This window comes from Balaenoptera physalus (genome assembly GCF_965194825.1).
Source record: "Balaenoptera physalus genome assembly, chromosome: 14".
Lineage (NCBI taxonomy): Eukaryota > Metazoa > Chordata > Mammalia > Artiodactyla > Balaenopteridae > Balaenoptera > Balaenoptera physalus.
In genome coordinates, this window is record NC_138893.1 from 87930645 (window position 1) to 87952813 (window position 22169).

General features: G+C 38.2%; 2 protein-coding genes across 9 annotated transcripts in view; both read left to right on the forward strand.

Annotated features, from left to right (window-relative positions):
• SLC25A16 (solute carrier family 25 member 16) overlaps positions 1-4373 on the forward strand; it is a 47268-nt gene extending 42895 nt beyond the window's left edge. The window contains exon 10 of the transcript XR_014253321.1: positions 4216-4373. The gene's annotated coding sequence lies outside the window, so the exon portion shown is untranslated. The remainder of the gene's footprint in view (positions 1-4215) is intronic.
• The window catches only part of DNA2 (DNA replication helicase/nuclease 2), a 45141-nt gene continuing 24379 nt past the window's right edge, over positions 1408-22169 (forward strand). For 2 of the 8 annotated variants that reach the window (XR_014253302.1, XM_082424427.1), the window contains exons 1-6: positions 1409-1635; positions 3086-3268; positions 4216-4399; positions 7340-7485; positions 15083-15214; positions 19234-19453. Coding sequence is in view for 6 of the 8 variants with exons in the window: in XM_082424427.1 (XP_082280553.1) it covers positions 1460-1635; positions 3086-3268; positions 4216-4399; positions 7340-7485; positions 15083-15214; positions 19234-19453 (1041 nt within the window). In the remaining 2 variants the exon portion in view is untranslated. Of the gene's footprint in view, positions 1636-2062; positions 2191-3085; positions 3269-4215; positions 4400-7339; positions 7486-15082; positions 15215-19233; positions 19454-22169 lie in introns of those variants that run through there. The other 6 variants (XM_082424428.1, XM_082424426.1, XR_014253303.1 and 3 more) reach the window with 6 other exon arrangements.

The window sequence follows — 22169 nt, forward strand, 5'->3', positions numbered from 1 at the left end:
AAAAATGAATTTGAGAATTGGCAGGATAGACATGGTATTTAAAGCCATGAAAATGTATGAAATAACCTAGGGAGCTAGTAGACAAATAAAATTTTCAGAACTAGATTCTGAGGACTTTCAACATTTAGAGATTGGGCAGAAAAATGAAGGGACAGTAAAGGAGATTGAGGAGTGCCTGCGATGTTGGAGGAAAACCAGTTGATTGTGGCATCACAGGTACAAAATCTGTATCTACTACAGGCAAGGATTTTCCATTCTTTTTTTCCCAGGAAGTTGCTCATAACTTCTTCATAATTTTATATGAATAAACATGAATGTGAAAGATAACTTTTGATAACGATTATTTTTAATTTGGGTCAAACCCTTAGGAAGTGATCATTATTTTTTACACATTTCTGTATTTAAAAAAATATTTATTTATTCATTTATTTTGCCTGCTCCGGGTCTTAGTTGCTGCATGCGGGATCTTCGTTGCTGCATGTTTAGTTGCGGCACGATTAGTTGCGGCATGAGGACTTCTTATTTGTGGCCTGCAGGTGGGATCTAGTTCCCTCACCAGGGATCAAACCTGGGCCCCCTGCATTGGGAGCTCGGAGTCTTACCCACTTGACCACCAGGGAGGTCCCACATTTCTGTATATTTTAAATATTCTGTAGCATATTATTTTTAAAGGTGGTTTTTAATATTCTGTGTATGTAAAAAAATTGATTTTTAATTCAAAAAACTAAAAGCAAAAGGAAAGTGAATAGGAGTTGAAATTGGATATAGCCTTGAAAAAAATTCTTTAAAGAAGTTTTCCTCAGGAGGGTGGCCAAGAGAGAAAATGTTCCATCAAGGTAACATCATTTCAAGATGAGAGATACTGGGACGCATTACAAGCCAGGGAGCGATCCAATAATGAGGGCCAGATTGATGATAGTAGAGAATGAGGGAATAACAGAAGAAGCAATGCCCTTGAGAATGCAAGAGGCCTTGGGATCCCAAGTAGAAGTAGAGGGATTGACCATTGATAGGAGGAACGCTTTGTCCACTGCTGAAAAAAGTGGGAAGAGGTTATAAAACGGGGAGGAGATATTAGTGGTTTTGTAGTTTTAGTCGTGGCATGATGAGGAAGTTCTTTTCTGACAGCTTCCATTTTCTCAGTTGAGCCAGAAAAAAAGGAGGGGTTGTTTTCCAAAGAGTGAAAAATTCCAGAAGCTAACAAGGGACCCCTTGCTTTGGGCAACTGCAGTTTTGTTCACACTAAGTGCTGTGTCGGACATGGGTCGGCGTGTCGAGAGAGAGGGAGGGAGGGGAAGGGGGAGGGGGAGAGACAGACGAGCGGGAGCATTTAGTCTGGGCCAGATTACGAAGACTCCCTGTTTTCCAAACCCCAAGGCAAAGGAGCAAAAGCGCCTTACGCGCAGGGCGCGGGAGGGAGTGCCCGCGCAGGTCACTTGGGATCTCGGCTGGTCGGCGCATGCGCGCGGCGCCACGCGGCCTCGCGCTCCTTTTCCCGCGGTGTGTGGCTCCAGGTTCCCCTGATTTTACCTGGCGGCAGTTTGAGGTCTCTGTGCTCGGGATGGAGCAGGTGGAGGAGCTGGAGCTGCTAATGGAGAAGAGTTTCGGAGATAAGGCTGCGCCGCCGGCGGAGCTGTGAGCGGAGCGGGGGAAGGGTCTGGGAACAAAGCGGGAGATTTGAAAAGAAGGGAGCGGGAGAGGCCGCACCCGCGCCTCCGCGGACCGGGGCTGGGGCAGAGTGACCGGGCTCAGGTCCCGGGGCGCCCGACGAGCCTCCGGAGCTGGGGTCTGTTTCCCAGGGTTCTCTTTGGGGCCAAGCCCGGGCCAGAGCTTGAATACTCTCCCTCACCCAGCAGTTCATTCTTAACCTTGATATCACCACTTTCCTGAATTTGGGGAGTCCTAGCCACCTAAATATCTTCATAAAAGGAAATTGCAACTGCTAGATGCTTTTCTTGATGTTTAATTGGAGAAAGTTATCCCAGGGAGAAATCTGTACCCTCAGAGCGACTTAAATGGTCTGGGAAAATGACCCGCAAGCATAGCGTAGAATTGTCAGTGGTAATGATATTGAGGCTAATTATTGTTGACGGATCTTTGCGCTTTGAGTTTTGATCAGCAGTACCTTTTGGGAGACCCTTAAAGCGTCCCAGCTGACCTTGGGAAATTCATGGCCTGAGGCTACGTGGGGTAGGTGAATGAGGAATATAACCTAGGTGGGTTACAAAGGTTAGGTGACAAAGACAGTTTTAGGGTAAAGTTTTAGGGTAATAACTGGAGAGATGATGACTTTGGACTGTCACTGATAAAGACTGCAGTCAAACTGGAAAGACTTAAGAGGGACTTAATGTTTTCTAGAGGAGAGATTAGAGTATTTTGCAGTTTTCAGGCGGCTAGGATCAGTGGATAAAAGAATTGTGAAATCGACTTGCCCATTATAAATAAGAAATTTCTGAGTTACTCTATGAAGGAATGGTTAAGGTGACAGGTATTAATCTTGCTTTCTCTACAAAGCATAGGCTAGTTGATCCCCAATGAGGTTTTATAGAATGATTTCCTGCATTAAGTAGTAGGTTGGACTAGGTGATTTCTAAGTACTCTCCTAATTGAAAGATTAATATAATAATGAGGCTCACAGTAGGACTTCCAGCAAACCACCCACACTATATTTTTCCATAACAAACATCTTTTATTTACAAAAGGATAGTGTCCTAGACATTTCCTTTCACTTGTACTTTGGGAAGGTTTGCACCAGTGGTAGGAATTTGTTGTCTAATATTTTTCAATTTACCATTTGTCCTCATAATCATAGATGTCCCAAAGAGCTCCTCATAGAGCTTATATTTGGAAAAATCCATATCATAAGCATGTTTTAAATGGCATTGCTTCTGGGAAGTTTTTATAATAGGAATTCTGCTATGCCCTTGCTCTCTCTCTCTTTACCTCTTTTAGCCAATGGTCTTGTGATAAGCTTTCCGGAAGAAACAAACCTAGAAAACTAGAAGGTTGGTTTGTAGATAAAAGAGATTGGATGACTTCTTATTTCATGCTTGTGCTACAGTAGTTTTGTATGTGTATGCTTTAGATTTCAGAAGAAGAAGGTGGAAGCTTCCTTTTCTAAAACAGTTCTGAGCCGAGGATTGGATAACCGGTACCTGGTATTAGCAGTCAATATTGTACAGAATGAAGGAAACCATGAAAAGCACCTAATCATCACTGCTTCGCAGTCGCTAGACTATAAAGAACTGTGTATCCTTAGGAATGACTGGTAATTTTTGTGTGACTTTGGGCGTTGATCTGGCAGAGTCTTAAGGGTGCCGTCTTACAAACTATCACATGGGCTTGTGTGGCTGTTGCAATAATTTAATTGTTAATAAAGAGAGTAGATATGAACCTGAGTTAATTCTGCATAAAGATTGTACCTATTACACCAGCATCTAAAGTCCCTTATTCCAAAACTTGATTTTTATTGTCATTTGAAAATCAAGTACAAGGGGACTTATTAAATCACTACTTCCTATTTCCCAGTGCTTTCTGGGACTGCAGCTTAAAACTCATTTAGTTCTCACTAAGAGGAAAACTAATCACAGCATAAGAACATCCTTAGACTCTAGCTGTTGCTTCTCAAGCATTGTGTGGTATGTGAGGGGTGAAGGGGAGATGCAGAGAAGGTGGAGGTCTAACTTTGTCTAGGCTGCAAGTTGGATGGTTTGAACTAGATAAATAAGATTTTGTTCTTGGTACATTGTGTTTGGCTTCATGCCTCAAGGCTTATAGAAGCTGTAGGTATAAGTCTTAAGAATGAGAGAATTATTATTAGAACAACCTCATCCATAATTAAAGCTATACACTGTTAATAATTTGATAGCTTTTGCAGTAGATGATGCAAGACCCAGAAATTTAGAAATACTTATTTCTTTACATAAGATATCCAGTTATTTGTTTATTTTTTTAAAATATTTATTTATTTATTTGGCTGCGCCGGGTCTTAGTTGCGGCACGTGGGATCTTCGTTGCCGTGTGCGGGCTCTTAGTTGCGGTATGCGGGATCTAGTTCCCTGGCCAGGAATCGAACCCGGGCCCCCTGCATTGGGAGCACAGAGTCTTAACCACTGGTCCACCAGGGAAGTCCCTCCAGTTATTTTTGAAGCCTCCTTAATATGTTTAAATGTAGGAATCTAAACTATGTATACTTTAATTTTGCTTTATTTTTAGGTGCTCTGTACCAGTAGAGGCAGGGGACATCATTCATTTGGAGGGAGACTGCATATCCGATACTTGGATAATAGATGAAGATTTTGGATATTTGATTCTGTATCCAGACATGCTGATTTCTGGCACAAGCATAGCCAGTAGTATTCGATGCATGAGAAGAGCTGTCCTGAGTGAAACATTTAAGGTGAACAGTATTAACAGCCAGTGTTTCCACAGGGTCTTAAGAGTTTGCAGAGCACTTTTACACTCTTACTTAATCCTCCCAACAATCCTGTGAAGTAGGTGGTATTAATCAGCTGCATTTTACTGATGGGGAAAATCAGGAAGTTAAGTGACTTCCCCAAAGTTACTGTAGCTAGTAAGTGGCAGTGTTGGGATTCAAGGCCAGGTGCCCTAAGATCCTTTGAATCTTATTCAACATTTTGTAAAATAATTAATTCTAATAATAATATAATTAATTTAAGTGATAAAAATTTTAATTTAATATATATGGGCATTTCCAAACTTGGCTTCATGTGATTCCCAGTGAACTAAAAGTAAATGTGAGAGTCTCTTTTAAAAACATTATTATGGAAAGTTTCAAACATACGCAAAGAGATGATTATAATAAACTCCCATGTACCCATTTTGCTGTTCCCAGACATTGTATTATTTTGCAACTAAATGAAAGCTGAGGATTTAAAAAAATATATAAACACAGTATCTTTATCATACACAATAAAATGAACAGTAATTCCTTAAATTAATCTAATAGTTTTATCTCTAATGTCTTTTATCAAATATTTTTTTTATTCAGTTCGTTTGTTAGCATCAATATCCAAACAATATTATGTTTGGTTGATATGTCTCATAGTTTCTTTTAATCTATATTCTGCCTTACACCCACTCCCTTTGTTTCAGTGCCATTTCTTTTATCTTTTGGTTGCACTGCACGGCTTGTGGGATCTTAGTTCTCTGACCAGGGATTGAACACAGGCCCTCAGCAGTGAGAGCACGGAGTCCTAACCACTGGACCGCCAAGGAATTCCCAATGCCATTCATTCATTCATTCATTTATTTATTTATTTATTTAAAGAATTATTTATGTATTTATTTTTGGCTGTGTTGGGTCTTCGTTTCTGTGCGAGGGCTCTCTCTAGTTGCGGCGAGCGGGAGCCACTCTTCATTGCGGTGCGCGGGCCTCTCACTATCGCGGCCTCTCTTGTTGCGGAACACAGGCTCCAGACGCGCAGGCTCAGTAGTTGTGGCTCACGGGCCTAGTTGCTCCGCGGCATGTGGGATCTTCCCAGACCAGGGCTCGAACCCGTGTCCCCTGCATTGGCAGGCAGATTCTCAACCACTGCGCCACCAGGGAAGCCCCCAATGCCATTTATTTTTGAAGAACGTGAGTTTTATTCGTTGTTTCCTCTTCCTCCCAGGGTATTCTTTTAATTATACAATTAGTATCTATGTATGTAGAAAACCAAAAAGTACAGCTAAGGGCTTCCCTGGTGGCGCAGTGGTTAGGAATCTGCCTGCCAATGCAGGGGACAGGGGTTCAGGCCCTGGGCCGGGAGGATCCCACATGCCGCGGAGCAACTGAGCCCGTGCGCTACAACTACTGAGCCTGCGCTCTAGAGCCCTTGAGCCACAACTACTGAGTCTGCATGCCACGACTACTGAAGCCCGCGCGCCTAGAGCCTGTGCTCCGCAACAAGAGAAGCCACCGCAATGAGAAGCCTGCGCACCGCAACGAAGCATAGCCCCCGCTCGCTGCAACTAGAGGGATCCCGTGCATAGCAATGAAGACCCAATGCAGCCAAAAAAAAAAAAAAAAAAAAAAAAATGCAGCTAAGAAAGAAGAGTAAAAGAAGGAAAAATACCTAAGTAGATTTTCTAATAGTCTTAGTTATCACTTATTTATAGTTTTTTTTTAAAAATCAGCTTTTTTCTTCAATTGTGGGGATACTATTAACTTCTCTTTTAACCACATGTTATAAAGCAGACCTGAATATTAATATTTTAAAAACCTTAATTTGAAATAATTTTAGACTCACATAGAACTTATAAAAAAAGTACAGAGAGTTCCCTGTAAATTAATTTTTTAAATTCCTGATGGGTGTCTTGGTGGACTTTTTCTTGTTTTTTGATAGTTTCAGGGGGACAGTCCAGACTAATAAAAGAGTTAATTGAAAACTACTGTTTCTTTTTGAGTGGCGAGAGTTTGTCAAAAATCTCTGCTGGGGACTTCCCCGGTGGCACAGTGGTTAAGAATCCACCTGCCAATGCAAGGGACACGGGTTCGAACCCTGGTCCGGGCGGATCCCACATTTTGCGGAGCAACTAAACCCGTGCGTCACAACTACTGAGCCTGCGCTCTAGAGCCCGCGAGCCACAGCTACTGAAGCCTGTGCGCCTAGAGCCCGTGCTCTGCAACAAGAGAAGCCCCCACAATGAGGAGCGCACATACTGCAACGAATAATAGCCCCCGCTCGCAGCAACTAGAGAAAGCCCACGCGCAACAATGAAGACCCAACACAGCCAAAAATAAATAAATTAATTAATTAATTAAAATAAATAAATTTGAAAAAAAAAAATCTCTGCTGTAGAGAATTCCCTGGCTGTCCAGTGGTTAGGACTCAGCGCTTTAACTGCCGGGGCCTGGGTTCAGTCCCTGGTTGGGGAACTAAGATCCCACAGGTGTGTGGGGCAGCCAAAAAAAAAAAAACTCTGCTGTAAGTTTGTTTCATGTTTGAGTATTTTACTCACATGACTTTATGATCTATGTGTTTATTGACTTTTCTATGTGGGTTCATTATAAAGTGAAATTAGAGATGAATATGTTAAATATTTGAGACTGCATTGAACTTTTTCATATAAGTTATTTTAATTTTTTTCAAAATGGAAATATACTGATTTGAAAAAAATAACTTGTAAAATAATTCAGGTAATTCTAAATTGAAGAGAGTCAAAGTCATCTATAATTTCACTCGCCAGAAAAAAAAGTTGTTTCATATTTTGGCATTTGTCTCACCAGTGTACTTTGGCTATGGTGGTTCAATAGGTTAGGTAATAAATGTACGATCACATCTGTTGATACGCTGTGAAATAAGATGTTCGTATGATTTTTGTTTTTTTTTGGTAGAGCTCTGATCCAGCCACACGCCAAATGCTGATTGGTACGGTTCTCCATGAAGTATTTCAAAAAGCAATAAGTGATAGTTTTGCCCCAGAAAAGCTACAAGAACTTGCTTTTCAAACTGTTCAAGAAATAAGGCATCTCAAGGAAATGTAAGTAGTTACGAGAGGAACTATAGATACAGTTTTGCTATATAACTTCTTTCCTAGCATCTATAAGGTATTTGGCTATTAGACTATTAAATATAGATCAGTATAATACTAGAATGCAGATTTCAGGGTTGTAGTATCCCACTGCAGTTCTGTGAAGAGCTTCTGAAATTGCAGAACAGGAATTCTTTGGCTAAAAATATCTAAATATTCTCTATACGTGTAATAGACTCCACAGCTGCGCTCAGGGAGTGTGAACTTTTTGTTTTACTTCTAGAAACAGTGTGACATCCTGAAAATTGTATGGGGTTGGGAGTCAGATGAACCTCCTTTCAAATTCTAGCTTTGCCAATTTTATGATTGAACTAGTTACTGAAAGATTCTGAAAAGGGTGATAATACCTATTTTGCAGACGTTTTGTGACAATGGAGATAACGTATGTAAACCCACAAATGGCTAGTCATTGGCGTTTTATGAGTGGCGACCTGCAGAGGGATTGGCATATTCTCTCTCTATTTCTTTCTTGGCTCCTTCTGCAGTCCATCTTTTTTTCACAGAAATTTTTTTATTAGTGGTGATTTTGCTTTCCAGACTAGTTGATACAAACCTACTTTTCCCAGATATAATTCTGCATTTCACTGTTTAAATGAGAAAATGTGTTCCATAATTCTACACTTATTTACTAATGACATACAATCTATTGTCTTAAAAACATTTTAGAACCCTGCCCTATGTCAGGCACTGTGTTAAGTGCTTTTTAGCTATCTTATATAATCTGACAGCAACCTGTTATAAAGGAAGAAATGGAAGCACAGAGAAGTTGTCACTTGGTCACAACCACACAGCATGGCGTTCAGAATATGAATAGATATAACAAAGTTTTTGCTTAAGAGTTCTACTTATTGCTTTAGTTGCCACTTTGGTTTTCAAATTAAAAAAATTTTTTTTGTCACACCCTAACCAGGATCTGTTGTGTATTGTGTGGATCATTGCCCTGAAACAAAACACATCAAAACTTAGTGCCTTAAAATGACAAACATCTAACCTGTTATCTCATAGTTTTTGTCAGTCAGGAATTTGGAAATAGTTCAGCTGGGTGGCTCTGGCTCAGGGTCTCCCATGTGGGCTGCATCTGAAGGCATGACCCGGGCAGGAGCATCTGCTTCCGTGATGACTCGCTCACATGTCTGTTGTGGCGAGGACTCAGTTCCTAGCTGGCTGTTGGCAGGAGGCCTCAGTTCCTTGCCACATGGGTTTCTCTAGGGGGCTGGCTGGTGTGTCCTGGGACACAATCTGCTTCCTTCAGATTGAAGGGTCCAAGAAAGAGCGCAGGAAGCCACAGTGCCTTTTATAACCTAGTCTCTGATTGCTACGATGTCACTTCTGCTTTTTTTATTCATTAAGTACTCATCACTAAGTCTAGGTCTCCCTTAACAGTAGAAGAATTAGGTACCATCTTTTGAAGGGGGTGTCAAAGGATTTGTGGACATATTTTAAACCACCACAGGTATTCAGGTATCAGGTAACCTGATCAGTCCAGAACCCAACGTGAATATAAGGATGAAAGAAAACAAGGATTTTGAGCAGCCTTGCTCAGAATTCATGTCCTTCTATTAAACCTTGTGCATGTTACGTAATGGAATGTCTCTTATGCCCTCAGCATCTGTTATTTTTCATTAATATCTAACAGTCTTATCTGGTTTCTAAGATGCGGGAGAAAGGTACCTTCATAGTCATATAATAGGAGAGCTGATAGCTTCATTACTGTATAGGAAAGGAGAAAGTTTTAAAAAATATAAGAACTATGAAGGTCAGAATTTTATTTTGTTGTTTTTTTTTTTTGGCCGCACAGCGCGGCTTCAGGAAACTTAGTTCCCTGACCAGGGATCGAACCCATGCCCCCTGTAGTGGAAGCACAGAGTCTTAACCACTGGACCACCAGGGAAGTCCCTTTAATTAATTTTTATTGGAGTATAGTTGCTTTACAGTGTTGTGTCAGGAATGTATTCTTAGCAGATCCTTGGGTATCACTGAATTATATATATATATTTTTTGAAATATAGTTGATTTACAATGTTGTGTTAGTTTCTGGTGTATAGCAAAGTGATTCAGTTATTTATACATATACATACATATATATTCTTTTTTTTTTAATTAGTTAACTAATTAATTTTTATTTTTGGCTGCGTTGGGTCTTCCTTGCTGCGCGTGGGCTTTCTCTAGTTGCAGCGAGCGGGGGCTGTAGGCACGCAGGCTTCAGTAGTTGTGGCACGTGGGCTCAGTAGTTGTGGCTCACGGGCTCTAGAGTGCAGGCTCAGTAGTTGTGGCACACGGGCTTAGTTGCTCCGTGGCATGTGGGATCTTCCCAGACCAGGGCTCGAACCTGTGTCCCCTGCATTGGCAGGCGGATTCTTAACCACTGAGCCACCAGGGAAGTCCCTATATATTCTTTTTCATATTCTTTTCCATTATGGTTTATTACAGGATAGTGAATAGAGTTCCCTGTGCTATACAGTAGGACCTTGTTTATCTATTTTATATATAGTAGTTTGTATCTGCTAAATCCAAACTTCTAATTTATCCCCTCCCCCCTGCCCCCGCTTCCCCTTTGGTAATCATAAGTTTGTTTTCTATGTTTGTGAGTCTCTGTTTTCTAAATAAGTTCATTTCTATCATATTTTAGATTCCACATATAAGTGATATCATATGATAGTTGTCTTTCTCTGACTTCACTTAGTATGGTAATCTCCATCCATTTTGCTGCATTATTTTTTTTTTTATCATGATATCCTAAGTCATTAAGGGAAAATATGTGTTTCGTTTCAGTTATGAAAATACTAATTCTCTCATGAATCCTTTTAAAATTCCCAGAGCCTAAAAATAACAGATCCAAAGTTCTTTCCTGCCCTCTCTCATAGGCCCTTCTACTTTATTACAGATCTTAGAACAGATTTTTACCTGTTCATGCTCTGTCCTCTCATTATATCTATAAAAGTCTAGGCTTGAAGATGCCAAATAAGTATCTCTGGAGTCTCAGGAAAGAGCAGGTGGTTACATGTCATTTTGCTGTGATTTGGCTCGAAATTAAAAAGGCAGAATTTAAATGCAGAAGACTTTAAATAACCAGTGTGGACTGGTTTGGAAACTTAGAAGAGTCCTGGTCTGTAAAAAGTAAAACACTAGGAAGAATCTGCCTAAGGAGATGGTGACAATGAAGAATGGTTCCAGGATGGTTCGCGAAGGTTATTTAGGAAAAAGATTACCCAGTTGTGCAGGGTTTTTTTTTTTTAATAGTAAATTATTATTTCTAAATAGGTTATAAATTCACATACACCATGTGTTGTTGTAATAGTACAAGAGGGTATACAGTGATGGTAAGTCCTTTCTACCCCTGCATCCCTGGTCAGTCACTACCTAGCTCCAGAGGCAACTTCTGTTATCAGTTTCTTGTATGTCCTTCCCCAGAGATTTCAAATATTTACATGTGATTGTGTGTGTGATTATTTATGTTTATATATTATTTGTTATATAAATGGTAGCATACCATACACATTATTGTATATAAATATTAAATCTTGGGAGTTCCCTGGTGGTCCAGTGGTTAGGATTCAGTGCTTTCACTGCCATGGACCCGGGTTCAGTCCCTGGTCAAGGAACTAAGATTCTACAAGTCAGGCAACGTGGCCAAAAAAAAAAAAAACTTGGTGATTATTCCATATTAGTACTGATTGAGCTATCTCATTTTGAATTAAGAGTGGCAAAATGTTTCATTGTATGGATGTACAATAATTTATTTAAGAGCCCCTGGCATTTCAGTCTTTGCTTTTATTAGCAACGCTATATTAAATACCTTTGTACATTTTAATTTTAATGGCTGTGCAGGCATATATCTGGGCTCAATACTTAGAAGTGGAATTGTCGGACCAGAGGATATTTACATTTAAACATTTTAAAAATCTTTTAAAAAAATTTTTTTATTGAAGTATAGTTGATTTACAATGTTGTATTATTTTCTACTGTACAGCAAAGTGACTCAGTTATACATATATATATATATTTTTTATATCCTTTTCCATTATGGTTTATCACAGGATAGCGAACATAGTGCTATACAGTTGGACCTTGTTGTTTATCCATTTTATAAGAGTTTACGTCAACCTGCCACTCCATCCTTCCCCCAGCCCGCTCCCCTTGGCAACCACAAGTCTATTCTCTATGTTTGTGAGTTTGTTTCTGTTTTGTAGATAGGTTCATTTATGTCATAATTTAGATTCCACTTATAAGCGATATCATATGGCATTTGTCTTTCTCTTTCTGATTTACCTCTCTTAGTATGATGATCTCTAGTTGCATCCATGTTGCCGCAAATGGCATTATTTCATTCTTTTTTATGGCTGAGTAGTATTCCATTGTATATATGTACCACATCTTTATCCGTTCATCTGTCGATGGACATTTAGGTTGTTTTCATGTCTTGGCTATTGTGAGTAGTGCTGCTGTGAACATAGGGGTGTATCTTTTTGTTAAAAAATCTTTTTATTTGAAAATAATTTTAAATTTAGAGAAAAGTTGCAAGAGTAGTACAAAGAACATCCATACAGTCTTTACTCAGATTTACCTGTTGTGTGTGTGTTTTTCTAAACCGCTTGAGATTAAGTTGTATATGTGTTTTTTTGACCTTTAAATACTTAAATGTGTATTTCCTAAGAATAAGGATTTTCTCTTATGTAACCACAGAACAGTTATCAACTTCAGGAAATTTAACATTGTTATAATACTTGTGTCTGATCTACTGTCCACATTTCAGTTTTGTCCAGTAATGTTCTTTGTAGCATTTCTTTCCCTCCAGGACAGGATACGGTCTGGATACATTTAAAGTTTTGATATATATTGTCAAATTCCTCTATGTAGACATTGTCCTGTTTCTTTCTTCCATTCATTGTTTTCCAGTTTTGTTGAGATATCATTGACATATAACATTGTATTAGTTTAAGGTATACAACTTAATGATTTAATATGTGTGTATATTGCAGAATTAATTTTGCATTTCTGTAGGCAATATATGGGCCCTTGTTTCCCCCACATCCTCACCTATATCATCTTTCATCCACTGGAAGTTTTCCAGATTTCAAACAGCCTTTTTCAGACAAACACCCTTTGCCTTATGTGGGCTGATTGTGTTTCTGTAGGTCATTCGGGGCACTTTGGTGTCAGCAGTTGCTCCCTGGTTTGAGATACTTCAGCTTTGCCTTCAACCTGAAGTTGCTTATTGCTCAGGACAAGCAATCTTGGCAGAGCTAGGGTTGCTAATTTTGTCTTCCCTGCTGAACTGGCTCTCCTAGAGGACTGATAGGGCTCTGCTTTCTTAGTTCTGATAAGCCAGAGGTAGCAGAAATCTAGGCAAGTAGGAGCTTATTAAATTTGGTATTAGAAATGTTACAGAGTTATTATATGGTAAATCTGTAGTGTTCTGGAGTCTCAGATTTTGATGAATATGTTATTGAATATTGTGCTATCTTCAGAAGGTGAGAAAAATGGTAAGTTGTGTTTTTTGAAAGGAGTTTGCAGATTGTTGGAGGCTATACCAGTACTCAGGTGAACTCAGGCCGGCAGGGAGAAAATTATGGCAGTAAATTATTAAAACACAGTGTAGAAGGGAGCATAGGGATTAAGAACTTAGGTTCCCAAGCTAGAGCTGTGTGTCCTTTGGAAGTAACTTCTGAGCTTCAGTTTCCTCAGCTCTAAAGTGGGGTGACAATAATAGTATCTCATAGAGATATAATGAGGGTTGAAAGTGTTCATGTTAAGCACCTAGAATAGTACCTGGCCTAGAGTCAGCATTATATGAGTATTCACTGTTATTATCTTCATACCTTATTGAGTTCTTATCATAAGCCAAGTATTAATACTTTACATAGGCTGTTTTACTTAATCATCAAACTAACTGTGTGGTAGTTATCAACTCACCTTACAGATGAGGAAACTGAGGCTCAGTTAACAGTGAATCGCCCAAAGTTACACATCTAACAAAGAGTTAGGATTCAAACCTAGGTGTGATCTGACAGAAACACGTGTGCTCTTAACACCCCAGAGTAGTTATTAAGATTGTGATGCTTAAACATGCAGAAGGAGCTGGGAGAACCATCCTGGGAAGGGGACAGCAGTTTTCAAAACTTTTGGTCTCAGGACCATGTTACACTAAAAAAATTATTGAGGACCCTAAGGAGCTTTTGTTTATGTGGGTTATATCTATAGATAATTACTGTACTAGAAATGAAAACTGAGACAATTTTAAAATGTTTATTGGTTAATTTTAAAATAACAGTAACAATCCATTCCATGTTAACATAAACAACAGTCTAATGAAAAATAACTGTTTTTGAGAAAATATATAATGAGACAAGTGGCATTGTTTTACATTTCTGCAGATGTTTTAATTTTATCACTTAATACAAGACACCTGTATATATAAAATAGATAACTAATAAGGACCTACTATACAGCACAGGGAACTCTCCTCAATACTCTGTAATGGCCTATATGGGAAAAGAATCTAAAAAGAGTAGATATATGTATATGTATAACTGATTCACTTTGCTGTACACCTGAAACTAACACAACATTGTAAATCAACTATACTCCAATAAAAAATAAAAAAAAGACATCTGGTTTCTTATATCTGCTTCTTCATTCTCTGTATTGCTATATTGTATGTGTGTATGTGGACTCAGAAATCTCCACTGTGTACTCATGAGAAAACAAGAGCAAAAAAGGCAAATAATGTTGTAGTATTATTATGACATAGTTTTGACCTTGTGGGCACCCTGAAAAACTGAGACTAGATTCTGGTAGTCTTTGCTGACTTCTGACTTAAGAAGTTAACATTCCTATAGATTGTCCTTTGATTCGGTAAGGCTGATGTGACTTTTCTGTTCCTACAGTCTTTTTTCCTCTTACTTTTCTACTTTCCATTGCTGGGTTTCAAGAGCAACATCTTCTACGGTTTCTTTTTTATCCCCAAAGTGTAACTGAGACCTATTAGACCTGAGATGATAGGAATTGGAGCAGATCTGAAATTTGATGTCATGTCACTTATTTGGATTTTTTTTGTGTGGTAAAATACACATAGCATTAAAAATCACAATCTTAACCACTTTTAAGGGTACAGTTAAGTGACATTAAGTACATTGACATTGTTGTGCAAACACTACCATCATCCACCTCCAGAACTTTTTTTATCTTCCCAGACTGAAACTTTATATCCATTAAACAACTCCCCCTTCCCTCAGTCCCTGGCAGTCACCATTCTTTCTGTCTCCATGAATTTGACTATTCTAGGTACCTCACGTAAGCGGTCATGCAGTATTTGTCCTTTTGTTGTTGGCTTATTTAGTCTAATGTCCTCAAGGTTCATCTGTGTTGTAGCATGTATCAGAATTTCCTTCCTTTCCAAGGCTGAATAATATTCCATTGTATATACCAAATTTTATTTATCCATTCATTAGTTGATGGCCACTTGGGTTGCTTATTTGAATGTTTTTTTCCGTGTTTACTTTTTTCATATTTAAGCTTTCATATTTAATATCTCTTACTTTGGTAGGTACCGCCTAAATCTGAATCAAGATGAAATAAAACAAGAAGTAGAGGAGTATCTTCCTTCATTTTCTAAATGGGCTGGAGATTTCATGCATAAACATACTTCAACTGACTTCCCTCAGATGCAGCTCTCTCTGTAAGAAACCCATTTTGTTTATATGGTGTTCGTATCTTTAGACCAGGATCTTATTCAAGATGTTGAATTAAAGCTTTTTAGAGGTCAAGTTATGACAACTAGCCTTTTATTTGCTTACTTTATAAATTACAGTCCGGAGTATAATTTTTGGACAAAAAAAAAAATCTAATGGATAGAAAATTCTATTTTCACTATAGTAAAATTTATAATTTTTGGATATAGATATGGTTTTTTAATAAAATCTTCTGTTTATAAATATTCGGGGGGGCTGTCCTAATTTCATATATATTTCTCTGTGTTACTATCATATGGACTGTCTCATGTGTTGATTGCCATGGATTTGTGCTGTATGTTTATTTATTTTTATTTATTTATTTTAAATAAATTTATTTATTTATTTATTTTTGGCTGTGTTGGGTCTTTGTTGCTGTGCGCGGGCTTTCTCTAGTTGCAGTGAGCGGGGGCTACTCTCCGGTGTGGTGTGTGGGCTTCTCATTGTCGTGGCTTCTCTTGTTGCAGAGCATGGGCTCTAGGCGCGCAAGCTTCAATAGTTGTGGCACGTGGGCTCAGTAGTTGTGGCTTGCGGGCTCTAGAGCTCAGGCTCAGTAGTTGTGGCACACGGGCTTAGTTGCTCCGCGGCATGTGGGATCTTCCCGGACCAGGGCTTGAACCCGTGTCCCCTGCATTGGCAGGCGGATTCTAACCACTGCGCCACCAGGGAAGTCCCCCTAATTATTTCTTTATCCTTGTTTACCTTCCCTCCCTACCTTTCTTTCCTCCCTTATTATTTCTTTTGGAGTCATTTAAATTTGCTTGAGATTTAAAATTGTGGCTATCCATTTCTGTGCTTGTTTTATCTTTTTTTTTTTTTTTTTGTCTTGCCCATGGCTTGCAGGATCTTAGTTCCCTGACCAGGGATTGAACCAGGGGCCACAGCAATGAGTGTGCCAAGTCCTAACCACTGGACCGCCAGGGAATTCCTTATGGTTGTTTTAGATACTAGCTTTTCCTTCACTGTTGTTTTAGCATTTTGTTTGCATGTTTTTCTCTTTTGGCTAAAATTTACTTATTGTTTTTGCAGAGTTAATAAGCTGCCATATTCTCACAAACTTATGGACTTATCTATTCAGCAAACATGTATTACATGCTGCATCTGTGCCCAGGATTGTTCTAGGTGTTACAGGGAGACTAAAACCCTCCAGGAACTCATTGTATTGGTGGTAGTTGAAAACGTAGAAGTGGAGGGGATTGCTGAGAGAGAACAGCAATCTGCTGAGGGCAGCAGAAGAGGCATAGAACCCTGGGAGGTAACCGTGTATAAGGACAGAGGGAGAGAGTGGAATCCATCGAAGGAGGCTTGGAGTGGACCAGCAAGGGATTTGGTAGCTTGGAAGAAGTTATCATGGAAGCCTAGGAAAGTCTGGGATTCAGAATCATCTTTGACCTGAAGGGGATTTTTGAGATTTCAGTCTTAGATTTCCAGTAAGGAAACTGAGGTCCAGTGAGGTGGTGTGACTTGTCCAGGTTTTATGTGAAAAACCAGTGGTAGAGCAGAGTCTAGAATAAGGAATTTCTTGATTTCCAGCTTGGTGTTCTCACCTCTGTAGCTTGGTGTAAGACTCTTCTTTGTTTCAGTTATTTCTGACGGGGTTTTATGTGTCTGTCTGTGCAGGAGGCGCTTCTCTGTACTTTACTTTGCATCGTTTCCCCAGCAGTCTATAGCTAGTCTTTAAAAGAAACAACAGAACTTTAGACTTTAGAGCAGAGAATGAGACCTTTAAAAGCCATTTAAAGACAGAACCTTTCTCACCCGTAAGTAGTAAATGTGTATTTTCTTAATCTTCATGACCTCTTATATTCTCTATCAGGTGACTCTCAAAGGAGTTTTACAGCATTATGTTGATGAAAAGCATAGAAGTTAAAGTACCTGTCATTTGTTCTACAGCTCTAAGTCTAAAACCACATTACTTCTTTTTCTAGGGGAAAGAATTTTAATAGTAATGTTAAAAGTTTCATTACCTATCTTCTAAGTATACATCTGACATATTTAATAAAGTTTGCTTTATTTCATATATTTAAATACATGTCATGATAAGATAACATCCATCAGAGAAAACATTAATATTTAAGAAATTTCTGATAAGTTGTGGCTTCCCTGAATTCCTCTATTGTCCTCTTCAAAGATTGCAGAAGTATATGTATATTCCTGGAGATTATATTTGAAGCATCCTGAAAAAGTTTTTAAAAAATTACCAGAGATAGCATTCTTCTTCTTAGAAAATATTCTCATTTGTTAAGAAATAGCTGCTGATCTAAATAACATGAAATTAGCAAAACAAGTCAACTAAATCATGTATTCTGACAGCCAGAATTCTTATACTTTTTGAATCTTGATTTTTATATGGTATAAAATGTTTTATTACTAGAAAATTTATCCTTTTCATTTAAGATTTACATTACATTTAGTATTTTATATGGCTTTGAGTATAAAATAGGATTAATAAATAAAAGACTGTTCCTATCTGACCTTTCTTCTGCAGAATAACTTACTGCTTTGAAAATGAGTAAATCTTAGATAAGAGAAGTGCAAGAGGCTTTAAAAGTTATTTTCATCTCTTCTAATTCCTTTGACATTCATAAATTCCTTTTTTCCTCCTTCCTGTGCTCTTGGCTTATTTAACAGGTAAGATACTAAAATCAGAACCTCTTTTGTAATATAAAACAACAATGTTGAGTACTTAGTTTTAAATATTGATAGTGGCAGAGATGGATTCATTTAATGATTAAGTAAAGGATACAATGAGTAAGTGCAGGAGCACCTGAGCTTCTCTGAGGGTTGTCGTGGGGTTAGGGGTAGGGATGAAGCGCTGGGTGATCAGGGCCCACACAGCATAGATAGTGGGAAGAGACAGCTCGTTCTTACTCAGGTTAATATGGTGTTACATGGAGAAACACATCCCTTGTTACCGAGGGTGCAACCATGTGCAAGCCATTATATGTTAATCTGTGTCATAATTGTACATCAGAATATTCAGACTGTCATAGTGGCTCCAGCAGTCCAAGGAGTGAGACTTTTGCAGTAATATAGACAGACTTGAGGAAATAAAGGCCTGAGTTAGGAAGATTATTGTGGGAATGAACTGAAAGGGACAGACGATAAATATTAAGAAAATTTAAATTATATGAGTTAGCAGCCACAAAAAGGAATGAAATTGGGTCATTTGTAGAGACGTGGATGGACCTAGAGAGTGTCATACAGAGTGAAGTAAGTCAGAAAGAGAAAAACAAATATCGTATAGTAACGCATATATGTGGAATCTAGAAAAATGGTACAGATGATCTTATATGCAAAGCAGAAATGGAGCCACAGACGTAGAGAAGAAATGTATGGACACCAAGGGGGAAAGGGGTGGGGTGGGAGGAATTGGGAGACTGGGATTAACACATATACATTATTCATACTGTGTATAAAATAGACAACTGATGGGAACATACTGTATAGCACAGGGAACTCCACCTAATGCACTGTGGTAACCTAAATGGGAAGGAAGTCCAAAAGGGAGGGGATATCTGTATGTGTATGGCTGATTCATTTTGTTGTGCAGTGGAGGCTAGCACAGCATTGTAAAGCAACCATACTCCAGTAAAAATTAATAATAAATAAATAAATAAATTATGAGTTAGAACTGATAGGATTCAAACTTGACTGTGCATCAGAATCACTTGGAGAGTTTGTTAAACAAATTCTGGGCCTCACCTGTTGGTCTGGAATGGGGCCTGAGAATTTGCACTTATGGCAGATTCCCTGGGTGGTACTGATGCTACTCATCCAGGAAGCATACTTTGAGAATCACTGCCATAAATGTCTGTAGACTCTTTCCCATCCCCACACTCCGTGCGTGCAGTAGAGAGTCAATGCCAGCATATAAGAAATGAGCTAAGTGTTCTCATTCAATTCAATTAAATATTTTAGTTAAATATTTCTAAGTAATTAAATATTCTTGTGTTTTGTTTTTTAGGCCAAGTGATGGTAGTAACGGTAATTCAACATGTAATATCGAAGTTATAAACTCACTGGATATTGAAGAAAGCATTTGGTCTCCTAGGTTTGGATTGAAGGGCAAAATAGATGTTACAGTTGGCGTGAAGATACATCGAGGATGTAAAACGAAATATAAGATAATGCCACTGGAACTTAAAACTGGCAAAGAATCAAATTCTATTGAACACCGTAGTCAGGTATAAATATTAATAAGAAAATTATGAGTGTGTAATAATTTAAATTTTTTTAATATGTTTGAAAAGTAGTCGCTTTATATATTTTGATTTAATTCAGGTAATTTTTAATTTAACCCAGCATTTCCTAAACCTAATTTACCACAGAGCTACTGTTTTCATGTAACATCTACATAGGATACTCTTTAGGAAACAGCAGTGTAAATTTATTCTTTTACTTCTGACCTTTAATCCGATTATGTTGATTTTTCTTTTAAAGGTCCCATTGTTCTTTTTTAAAAAAAAAAATTTATTTATTTATTTATTTTGGCTGCACTGGGTCTTAGTTGCGGCACGTGGGATCTTCATTGCAGCATGTCTAGTTGCGGCATGCGGGCTTCCTAGTTGTGGCATACATGTGGCATCTAGTTCCCCGACCAGGGATTGAACCTGGGCCCCCTTTGTTGGGAGCGTGGAGTCTTACCCACTGGACCACCAGGGAAGTCCCAATATATTGATTTTTATTTAAAATGAAATATAGAACTGTATCTTACCATTAAGTTAAATTCAAGTTTTCTTAATCATCTTCTCCTTGGTAAATATGTCTTCTGTTGTCCTTCAAAATGACCTGAAATTTATATTAATTATAGTGAGTTAACAAAGTAATTAACATAAAGTTCTATTTTTTCTAATTATTTCCATTCCCTCTGCCAACCTCCACATTGGCAGTCTATGGTATGTTCTAGACACTTTTATTATTTTTTTTTAATTTATTTTATTTTATTTTGGCTGTACCCGTGGCACGTGGGATCTTAGTTCCCACACCAGGGCTCGAACCTGAGCCCCCTGCAGTGGAAGCGTGGTGTCTCAACCACTGGACCACGAGGGAAGTCCCCTAGACACTTTTAAATAAGCAAAGATAAAACTAAAAGTAGTAACATTATTGTATTTTTATGGTATAATAAGTATTAAAGGAATAAATAATATAACAAATAACATAGCATTTGTAATATAACTTAAATTTCCTTTTGCCCATGGAATTTCACACTTTATTTCAGCAGATTTTATGTAAAATAGGTTCAGATTCAAAGTACTGAATCGTATAATCAGGGATTAACAAGATCTTCCCTTATTAAATCTTTCTTGCCATTCTTAATTGTGTACCAAACACCAAAGGTTCTCACAAAAGCTTTTCCATTTGGGAATGAAAAATAGGGTAACCTTGTTGTTTCACCTATCATTGGGTTTTACAGATACTGGAGGTAGAGGAAAAATTAGGCTTCCCCTATCAGAAGACTTGAATTTTTCACTTTGGTAAAACAGAAATGGCTGAAATTATGAACAAAGACTTGGCTAGATTAAAGCCTTCTTGAGAAAGGAAAATCATGCCTAGATAGAAGAAAAGCTATTTTTTTAATTTTTTATTTTATTTATTTATTTTTGGCTGCATTGGGTCTTCGTTGCTGCGTGCGGGCTTTCTCTAGTTGCGTCGACAGGCTTCTCATTGCAGTGGCTTCTCTTGTTGTGGAGCACGGGCTCTAGGCACGCAGGCTTCAGTAGTTGTGGTGCATGGGCTCAGTAGCTGTGGCTCACGGGCCCTAGAATGCAGGCTCAGTAGTTGTAGTGCCTGGGCTTAGTTGCTCTGCAGCATGTGGGATCTTCCCGGACCAGGGCTCGAACCCATGTCCCCTGAATTGGCAGGCGGATTCTTAACCGCTGCGCCACCAGGGAAGCCCAAGAAAAGACATTTTTGAAGTCAAAGATTTGAAGAAATGTGTTTTGTGTACATGAGGCTGAAAATTTTTACTTGTGTTTTTAATGACAAGTTTGTTTGAAATCACTTCTGAGTGCTAAAAGGAAGAGAAATAAAAAAGCATTTCAGCATCTAAAGTGGTCTAGATTTAAAGACCTTTCTTCTAAGGCCACTGCTCTAAATTATAGTGCCTTAAAGGCAAAGAATATTACTGTATTTAATTTTGTTCAGTTGGAACTTTTATCTTTGCAAGAAGAGAAGCTGCAAGAAGAACTTTTAAGAATACAGTGGTGTTTATCATATTTAAAAACAGGAAAAATGATTTGGGCAAGGCTCAGACAAATATATTAGAGTGCATATTGCATATTCATTGTGCAAGAAACAAGGAGACATTGAAAGAATAATTATAGTCATTCATTGAGATATATAGATAGATAGATAGATATTGTGGATGAGGAAAGACATAAATTTCCCCTTTTAGGAAATTTTTTTTTTTTTTGCTTCAAATTAAAACTTTAATGAATATAATTACTAGTGCATAAGCAAAAGAATATTAAATCCAGGTATAATTTTTCATTAAAGGTTTTAAATCACTTCCTTTTTTTTGTTATGTATATGTATATTTTTTAACATCTTTATTGGAGTATAATTGCTTTACATTGTTGTGTTAGTTTCTGCTGTATAACAAAGTGAATCAGGTATATGTATACATATACCTTTTAGAAGATTTGACTTCTCACTTTGGTAATACAGAAAAAGCTTATGTTATAAACTAACTTCAGTTAAGGAAGATCTTTATTTTATAAATGGATTGTGTTCTAAAAATTCATTTCTAAGTCAGTAATGTGACATTAGAAACATTTTCTTGTTTGTTTTTTTTTTGGCTGTGCTGTGTGGCATGTGGGATCTCTGTTCCCTGATCAGGGATCAAACCGGTGCCCCTTGCATTGGGAGTGTGGAGTCTTAACCAGTGGACCACCAGGGAAG